This window comes from Leptosomus discolor, chromosome 1, assembly GCF_034619465.1.
Source record: "Leptosomus discolor isolate bLepDis1 chromosome 1, bLepDis1.hap2, whole genome shotgun sequence".
Lineage (NCBI taxonomy): Eukaryota > Metazoa > Chordata > Aves > Leptosomiformes > Leptosomidae > Leptosomus > Leptosomus discolor.
The window spans coordinates 134,608,308-134,618,279 of record NC_141391.1 but is presented as its reverse complement, the minus strand read 5'-3'; the positions used below and the strand labels follow the sequence as shown (position 1 = coordinate 134,618,279).

Sequence of the window (9,972 nt, the reverse complement as noted above, 5' to 3'; positions counted from 1 at the left end):
TAGTTTCCATAAGGTAGATTCTCTTTAGGTTAGACTAGTCCAAAAAGGACTGTCGTGGTTTAATCCCAGCCAGCAACTAAGTACCACACAGCCACTCACTCACTCCCCCGTGATGGGACAGGGAAGAGAATCGAAGAGTAAAAGAGAGAAAGCTCATGGGTTGAGATAAAGACTGTTTAATAGGTAAAGCAAAAGCAAAGCAAAACAAGGAATTCATTCGCCGCTTCCCATTGACGGGCAGGTGTTCAGCCACCTCCAGGAAAGCAGGGCTCCACCAGGCATAATGTTTACTTGGGAAGACAAATGCCATCACTCCAAACATCCCCTTCTTCCTTCCTCTCCCACTAGCTTTTTATTGCTGAGTAAGACATCATATGGTATGGAATATCCCTTTGGTCATCTGGAGTCAGCTGTCCCAGCTATGTCTCCTCCCAACTTTTTGTGCACCCCAAGCACACTCACTGATGAGGTGGTGTGAGGAGCAGAAAAGGCCTTGACTCTGTGTAAGCACTGCTTAGCAATACCTAAAACATCCCTATATTATCGTGCTGGTTTTGGCTAGGATAACGTTAATTTCCAGCACAAATCCAGAACATACCCCTATACTAACTACTATGAAAAAATTACCTCTACCCCAGCCAAAACCAGCACAAAAACTGAGTAATTCTATTGACTGTGTTACAAGATTAGCAATACAAATGAGAGAAGAATCAGGCCAAATCGTACCTTTAGAGTTCAATGACTCTAAAGTCAATGAATATTTATCCTAGTCTTGTAAAAATAACCTAGCATCAGAAATAGGGGATGGAGAGAGGTTCTGTCCCCAAACACTCAGTACTGACAGCAGGGCTTGTACCTGTCTGTACAGTACAGAAGAGAAAACAACCGGGCTTGACTACTGCAAGTGATATAGCTGCATTCCTACAGTTCTTTGTGCAGCCTAATATGCCTTGCTTTTCAAAGAGTTTCCAGTGGATACACCTAGAGGTCCAGTTCCAGGACAGGCTTGCCCATAAAAAATCCTTTCTTACTTCTTTTAGCCAGCTGAGTGGAGCTGCTGAAATGCAATGGCCATGGATACTGTAGTTATCATTCCACAGTCACACCAGTCGATAGGTGGAGGATTTGCTTCTGTTGAATGGAGCATCTGTGGATTTTTTAAGTTGCTCTTTTAAGATCAAGTGCTGCTGTCAGTTACATGTTATAGCTCCCACTGAGCCAGTGGAAAATTCTCTAGGCTAGCACAGTCTTTCAAATGCAGACAAGTGTTTCAGTGATTAATGATGAGACATTAATTAGTGTAGCAAGACCTGGAACTTATTGTGATGAGTTGATCAGTTTAAAACAGAGACAAGTACTTAATTACATGGCAAGCTGTGAAATTCTGGAATCTGCTGCCCCAGTAAACCGTGGACACAGATGGCAGGACCAGGTCAAAAAAGATCTGAGAAATTCATGGTAAAAAGTCCATAAATAGACACTAAAGTGAAGATGCAGGACTTCCAACCACAGTCATTGTGGGTACCAAGGTAGTGTAACTGGATCATAATGAACCAGAGATAGTGGCCAGGCTTGTCTGCCCTCCCTAAAAACCACCTGCTCCTGCCACTACTAAATACAGTGTCTGAACTATGGTCTTTGTCCTGACGGGGCATTTTCTGCATTTTTAGGTTCAATTTTGTTCCTCTTGCAGGATGAGGTAGGAGACAAGGCTAGCTGAGAAGACAACAAGTCTCCAGAGATGTTCCTTTTGCTGACCTCTTGCCAGAGGTTCATTTTTCAAGATTCAAGGAAATAGCCTTTTTTATCAAAATGCCTCAGCTGAAGTAAGTTACAGAAACTGGGGAATGTTAGCAACATTTTATGATTGTTATCCCCTACATAGAAGCAGTAAGGCAGCTGGCCATCTTCTATGGGTGAAATGTCTTAGTAGAGGATCAGAGATAGCATTGGTCCATTACTTGATGAGGATTATCACCTTACAAATATGGATATAGAGAAAGCAGAGATGTTTAATACCTTCTTCACCTCTGTCTTTAACACCAATGACGGGTCTTGGGACTCCTGGAGCCCTGTGTTAGAAGACCATGACTAGGGGATGATAAACTCCCAGCTGACCCTGAACTTGTTCAAGACTTGCTGCTCCAGCCAGATGCACATAAATCTATGGGCCCTGATAAGATTCATCCCAGGGTACTGAAAGAGCTGACCAATGTTATCACAGGACCTCTCTCCACTATTTTTCAATGGTCCTGGGAGTCTGGAGATATGTCTGTTGAATGGAAGCTGGCAAATGTTGTCCCAATAGTCAAGAAAGGTAAGAAGGAACACCCCGGTAGTTACAGGCCTGTCAGCCTCACTTCAGTGCCTGGTAAATATTTGGAGAAGGTTATTCTGGGAGTTACTGAAAAACACTTGAGAGACAACACAGTCATTGGTCATAGACTGCACAGGTTCATGAGGGGAAAGTCCTGCTTAACCAACTTAATTTCTTTTTACAGTAAGGTCACCCATCTAGCTAATCAAAGGAAGTCAGTAGATGTGGTGGTTTTGGATTTCAGTAAAGCTTCCGATACTGTCTCTCACAGTATCCTTCTGGACAAAATGTCAGCACATGACTAGACAAGCCCATAATACATTGGGTGAGCAATTGGCTGGCGGGTTGGGCTTAAAGGGCTGTAGTAAATGGGCTTACATTAGGCTGGTGGCCAGTCACCAATGGGGTGCCCCAGGGCTCCGTTTTAGGGCCAGTGCTCTTTAATAGTTTTATAAATGATCTGGACGCAGGAACTGAATGTACATTAACTAAGTTTGCCAACGATACTAAACTAGGAGGAGCTGTGGACTTCATTGAGGGTAAAGAGGCCTTACAGAGAGACCTGGATACGCTAAAGAGCTGGGCAGTCATCAACCGTATGAAATTTAAGAAGAGCAAGTGCTGGATTCTCCATCTGGGACAGGGTAATCCTGGTGCAGATCTCCTCTTCCTGGTGACCAGCAACAGGACAGGCGGAAATGGAATGAGTTGCATCAGTGGAAGTGCAGCTTGGACATTAGGAAAATATTCTTCACGGAGAGACTGGTCAGTCATCTGGGCGTTGCTTTTAGTCATACGGTTTATTTTCAAGTAGTACTGTGACGAACAGAGAGTTGGACTTGATGATATTTATAAGTCCCTTCCAACTTGAGATATCCTATAATTCTATCATCCTATGAATGGAAGATCCTGAAATGAAAATAAAAATATGACATTTAGATCCTTTAACAATTGCACTTTGGACTTATTGTGAAGTCTATTACTTGTAATAGCCCAGAATATTTCTTTTCCACAGATGCCATATAAAACGGATTTCCCAGATGTTCAACGACCTACTTAGCCATAGATTTCTTTCACCCTGTTTCACTAAAAATAGCATTTGCCAGAAAACTCTACTACATTGAAATCAAAATGCTGCAGAAATTATATTAGTTTTGCTAGATTTTTTTTGTGCACAGTCCTTCCAGGGCAGGGATGTGGACCTGTTCATTCAAGCAGGGTCTCTTGTCTCCAGAGGCATGAAATTTCAGCACCATTGGTGAACACACTCTCTCTTCTCTCTCCTGCCTTTCAGGAGGTCATGCACAAAACAAAAACAAAGATTGGATTTTCCCAAGGGACAGACATTCTCTTTTGAACAGCTTTTCTCAACTCACAGAAACTATACCCTTTGGACCAACCAGGAAAGTTGCTGAATTAAATCTGAAGGAGACTTTAATGAAGTATGTAGGGCCCAGTGACTGGGAGGGGGTGTGAGACTACTGCAGGTATTGACAGAAAGCAGATGAGTAGCATCATTTAGTAAACAGAAACCCATGCTCAGATCCATATCAGAAAGGGTTTCTGGGATGAGACTGGAGTTTCAGTTGATAATCAAGGGATTTCCTGCCCTGAAGCCCGAAGGAGAAAAGCTGTACTCTTATCCTTTGCTTTGTAATATGACGGAAGAAAATCCACAGCGCTTCTCTCCCAGTGGGACAGGATAATTCCTATGATTTTACTATATTACTCTTTCCAAAATGATGCTACTGCACTCTTTAAACTGCAACTAGATATGAACAGCTTCTTTCCTGCTCTTTACAGCTCAGTGACCCCAGACTGCAAATCATTTCATGTGATTCCTCCTGTCCCTCTACTAACCTCAAGGACGTCCTTCAGCTTCAAACGATTCTTATTTATCTTTGGTTGAAAGCCCACAGTCCAGGCATCATCATCAACATCTCCTTGGATAAAGTTTTTCCAACAGTAAGTATAGTCTGGAGAAATGGAAACAAGATGGCTAACATGAGTTTATTCAGACACCAGACAAGCTCAGGGAACAAGACTTTTTAACCTCTTCCTTCTGCCCATGACACAGAGACAACTTGTCCGTGGACAGGCCAGCTGATGGACGCTGTCCACTCCGTATTTGGTGTGGGCATCTCTCTGGGCACTTTCCCCCCCCCCCCCTCTTATCAGCCGAGGCCCCCTTCAGACAGCTTTATCCCAGTAGCTGCATTTAGTCTGCTAGGACAAGGGAGAAACACTCTATCTCCCATTCCCCCAGGAGGGACAGAAAGATGGTGTCTCTAAACAAGGGAGAATTTTCATAGAGGTCAGGTTCCTTAGAGTCCTGTTCCCCTTCTGCAATATTTGAACATCTTATTTTGGATGCGACACTCAGTCACTGAATGGTGATGGATGTGCCCCCAAGAAACTGAACAGGACACTGGGCACAGAAACAAGCCCATACCAGATTCACCCATACACAAAGTTCACCATTTCACCCCTTCCCAGTCACATAAAGCACAGGAAACCTTACCTTCAATTTCCATGACAGCTATGGTTACTTTCGCCAAGCTCACAAGGTTCTTTAGACCTTGACGGATTCTTTCATCTTCTATGTAATAAAGTCGTGCTACATGCATGTCTATGTTCACATTTGAGTGCTTCTTTAAGAAATTCAATATTTTACGGCAGCAGTTCACACAGGGACTCCAGGACAAGTACCAGGTGACGGAACAGTTGACATAATTATTGGATCTTCTCATCTTAAATATCTTCTTCAGGAAGTAGACTTCAGCATGATAGCGATCATTTTTGACCCAGTGTATCCAAGGCGTGCCAGTCTCACCCCACTGCAGTTTGCATAGTAGGTATGTGTCCTGTGGAGTCTCATAGGGGTCAAAATGGTACTTTAACACATTCTTAGATACATACATGCTGAAACAGAAAAGAAACATCAAGGAATCACTGGTTACAACTTTGTTTTCAGTGGTTCTCCAGTACACACAAAAAAGGGGAGAGTAGAGAAAATGAGTGGAAAACTGAGAAGGGCAAAACATGACAGAGCAATGCAAGGAGAATGCAGAGGTAGGCACCATGGCAGGATAAAGGAACCAAACCTTGAATCACCCAATCCTCCCTTTGTCTGCAGCTGCATGCAGAACTTTCACCTCCTCACCCCTCCCTATGACTGCCCTATACCTCATCAGCACGAGTAATTGTAAATGTACTATATATCTTTTTTATATGTCTGACATATTTCCAGGGCTCATATGTATCCCTTTTTGATGTAGGGAGCTGTTGTGAATTTTGTAAAATCTAAAAAAAAAAAAAAAAAAACCCAAAAAAACCCAACCAAATAAAAAAAAAAATCCAAAAAACCCAAAAAAAACAATCAAACAAACAACCAAAAAAAAAAAAAAAAAAAAAAAAGAAGAAAAAATAATTATGAAGTGGAGTATTTCTCCTTTTTGGATTCTCTTGCTGGTTTTATTTTCATAAGGATGAACACAGTCAGTGTTCAAGGAGATAAATCACCTGACACAAATGCGGGTATCTTTAGGTTTGCTTTATTAACAACTCAGAGTTGGGCCAGCACCCCAAATGTGTGGCAACTGAATTCCAAGTCCTTGCAGGTTTCATACCTTTTCTTTATCAATACACAGAGTCCAAAGTCTTTGTAAATCTTCACTCAACCTTTCAGTTTTTCATATAAGTCCACTCACAATCCCCTTATTCAGCTGGGTTCGTCTTTTCTCGCTCCAATTCTTGGTTTTGGGTCATCTCCAGGTCATTGTTTACAAAATTATCTTTTCTACTAGTCCGATATGGTTACAATTCTGAGAACTTCTTACATCAAGTACTTATAAGGCACAAAGTTATTTAAGACTTAAGCAATAAGTAAACTTCAAACAATCCTAATTCTAATCTTATTTCCCTATGCTCAGCACACCTGTTATTAATTAATCACTGTTATTTTCTTTTGTTTTCCTACATGATCTGCACAACTGGGTTTTAAACCAATCCTGGGAGGGTCTATACAAAGGACAAGGCTAAGAACATTTTCTTGGCTTTTAGAGCAGCTTATTCATCTCTAAAATTTTAATACAGTCAGCATGATCTTATACAAGAGAAGGAAAAAGAAGTGCTGTATACAAAAAGGTGCAGCTCCCAAGAATGACATTTTCTGACAGTCCATCTCTTAGATCCAGACCTATTCAGTTCAGAACAGACCTTTAAACCTTGTCAATTAATTAACTATAGAAAGACTGCCAGTGGTGGTCATGAACATATCCTTTATATCAGTAATTATCCATTATAGATAAATTAAGTCACCATTAGCACTTTGTAGCCTTTGTATAATTGCTTTATATAGAGATTTATATGAGAATGCACTTCAGAAATATATTTTAGAGTAATTGAGAATAAATCTAGTAGATAACTGGGTAGACCCTTAACAGAGAAGGAACAAGCCTGTGGATTGTTTTATAGATTAGCACCCACCAATAACAAAAAAAAAAAAACACCCACCATCTGAAGTTAGGACAAATGAAATCTTGCAAATCAAGCAACTGTCACACCTTCTCTAGCTGTAGGACTCATCGCTTATGTAGAAAAGGATCTCATTTATCTGATTCAGTCAGAAAGCTTTGTCTTCTTACCCTGTCGTCCCTTCCACATGTTAAAATACGTATGTACATAAAGCAGTTTATAACCACAGAGTGCATCTCTGTTTATGTTCTATAATGTAAACTCTGTGTGTATAAACCACAGAAACGATGCATGTAGATTTCTTTATCAGATGTTCTATTGAATTTATGTAAATGTGGCAAATGTAAATGTCACCAAATGTTTAATTCTGGTACAGGAATAACTTTTTTGTATTATAATTGATTCCTTTAGTATGTCATTAAAAAAAAAAAAAACAACAGAGGGACAAAAGTGAAGCACAGGCTTAATTTTTTTTTTCTCTCATTTGAGGTGCTCACAAAGGTGTATTTTTTCCATTTCTATTATGTTATTTGAAAGTTAGTGCCTATTAGCTTAAATTTCTTTAAAACTTGATGATTAGGGAACATGTATATATAAAATAAGTATATAATAGGTACATAATATTATATGTGTGTGTGTGATTTATATATATATACATACAAATATATATATATATATAGGGACTACAGTATCAGTGGTTGAAATTCACCAAAGAAAATACATTGAACTCCCAATATTCAAGCCAAATCAGTTCATGTAATTCTTACAGAAGGTATCTTTACAGTTTTGGAAAGCAGTGTTACAATAGATTACAGAGATCTGTTTTGTCCAAAGATACCTGTAATTGTTGCCATCTGATTATAACATACAGACAAGACAAAATTTCCAAGTGTTACTTAAATTGGTCTTAAGCATCCTCTTGCCTGTGTCCTGACCATAAAATATTGCATTTTGGATAAGCTATTGCAGTGGGTGTCCTGTGCATATTTTCAGGGACATAAAGCCATTTATTTAGAACAATCTTGCAATACACTAATCTTCAAGATATAGCCACCTTAAAGATGTGTTAAGCCAAATTAAATTTATTGTGTAATCAACTTCATGCAATATAAACAAAAGTCTGCATTCTTATAAATATCTGCTACAGATAAATCTTGCTATTTTTTAAGTAATGGATTAATCCAAATTTAAACAGCTGTGACAGAAGGACAGAAAAGAAATTTTAAAAACATCATAAAAAATTCCCACGCTATAGAATATATACAAAATCCCAGCACCTATTCCCTTTTCACCCCAAACCAGGTAAGAAAATACTTAAAATAAGTTGTGGGTTTACAGATAAATTGCCCAAAGCCATGCAATCACTTTATTTTATTTTTTTTATAGCTACGACAAACAGTCCTTGCTGTTCAGCATTGTTATGTATGATACATATATAGACATGGTACCTGACTCAAAAAAAAGTCAAGCACTTAGTAGCTGGTTCATTGATACAAACATGAGCCAAAATTAAGAGATAGCAAATAAATAAAAAAAGTCCTAAAACATTTTTTGTTTTCTTTCTAAATTTGGTTCATCATTCTCATGAAGGCGAACCTGTAACCCTTCAGAATTTAAGAGCTGGAGAGAAATACACCAACTGTAAAGACTGAATGAGTATTTGAAAGGTGAATTGCACACAAAAATGTTTAAAGGAGTTAGGGGATAAAATGGCAGGAGGATTACAGCCATCGTAACTGTCTCCTAGGCTTTATTTTCTTTCCATTAGTATGCATCTGCTATGTAAATGTGCATTAAACCTTGAGAACATATCGACTGATTACAAATATCTTTTAAAATGTGTTATTTATACTTTTTATATTGTCCCATCATCCATAACTTGAACAGGAATGCAATGAGTTTGTTTTAAAATGTACTAATTTTATGAAAAGATCTCCTAAAAATTCTATCTCTCTCATTAAAACTTTGTGTAATAAACTGCCACATTATAGATATTCAATAATTTTCCTTCTTTTCTCCAACACTTTTTGTTAGAAACTATTTAAAATCCTGCTTGTTGCAAGATGATAATAGTAATAATGATAATATCTAAAAATGTATGAGCATAGATGTTTCAAAACTTCTTTAATTTACGGTTTTCATCCATTTTTAACACTTTGCACAGCCAATGCTCTTCTTTACTAAACTTCGCATTAAAACTTTTTTTTTCCCTCTACTGGGCAAAAAAAGTCTAGTTTGACACTTCCTGTTTATTTTGTGGCACAACAGCCGTTTCAAGACCTCAAAACTGTCCAGCAGGTAGAAGGCACTTTCGATTCTTTTGCTGCCCCGCATTGGAGTGAGCCAGCTCCCACCTCAGCCCTTCCCCCAGCCCACCACAATCTTTCACTCATTTTTATCTGTGCCTTTTGTTCCCTGTCATTTTATGGGTCCCATGACAGTTTTATGCTGATGGGAACTTCCCCAACAGGCTCAGACTCTGGTGCAGCCCCTCGCTGCTGCAGTTACACCAGGGACCAGGGCTCCCACTCACGTACACTGGCACCAGTATCACCCTCACCCTTCCCCAAGCAAGGCAGAGACTTCACACAGACAGAAAGCACATCCCTGGGGCAGCAAAGCGAGGCGTCCCCTTGGGTTGGAGCAATGACAACACAGAGCTGAAGCTGGGGTGGGGTTTTATGATCAGCAATTTTTTTTTTACCCTCTTAGCTTTTTCTTGTACATGGCTTCTTTTCTCCTTGTGAACCCCTCTTTGGTCCTGTCCTTTCTGTTTCTGTTCCTGCAGCCGATGACAGGGCACACCCCCAGGCTCCACTCCCACGGGGTGATGTAAGAGGAAAGGGAAAAAAGTGGTTTGACTGCAGTTGCTACCACATAATGACACGTCTTCACAAGCCTGCCCTTAGCAGCGCTCTTTCCTCACCCCTTAGCTGGGGAGTGAGGGCTTATACATTTCTGGTTAAAAATGTAATATTTGTGCAATGTTTTTGAAGCCTGCTTGTAAGTTTGAAAGGGTTGATAATGCTTCGTTGACAGAAAAATGAGGTTTATTCTTCTGTGCAGGAAACTCCTCCCAGTGGTGCAGCTGTCCTGTGTTGCATGAAGGCATTTCCTTCAAAGCACCCGAAGCTTGGCTCTGTGGAAAGCACAGTGGTTCGGCCTCATGTGCCACGCCA

At 39.9% G+C, this 9,972-nt stretch overlaps 1 protein-coding gene across 1 annotated transcript; it reads right to left on the bottom strand.

Moving 5' to 3' along the window:
- Positions 1-3,205: 3,205 nt before the first annotated feature.
- Positions 3,206-9,531, bottom strand: LOC104345795 (C->U-editing enzyme APOBEC-1). The gene is made up of 4 exons (XM_009950364.2): positions 9,498-9,531; positions 4,839-5,239; positions 4,178-4,293; positions 3,206-3,226 (listed from the first exon to the last, which is right to left on the bottom strand). Exons 1-4 carry the CDS (start codon positions 9,518-9,520, stop codon positions 3,206-3,208), a joined length of 561 nt encoding a protein of 186 aa, XP_009948666.2. The 5' UTR covers positions 9,521-9,531.
- Between the last annotated feature and the right edge of the window lie 441 nt (positions 9,532-9,972).

What these genes read in the sequence shown, in the direction of transcription:
- LOC104345795 (XM_009950364.2), bottom strand. Translation starts at nt 9,520, where the DNA reads ATGTACAAGAAAAAGCTAAGAGG. An exon ending in TACAAGAAAAAGCTAAGAGG is followed by an intron (nt 5,240 to 9,497) that starts GTAAAAAAAAAA and finishes TTTCTGTTTCAG; the next exon opens with CATGTATGTATCTAAGAATG. An exon ending in AGCTGAAGGACGTCCTTGAG is followed by an intron (nt 3,227 to 4,177) that starts GTTAGTAGAGGG and finishes TTTTCATTTCAG; the next exon opens with GATCTTCCATTCATAGGATG.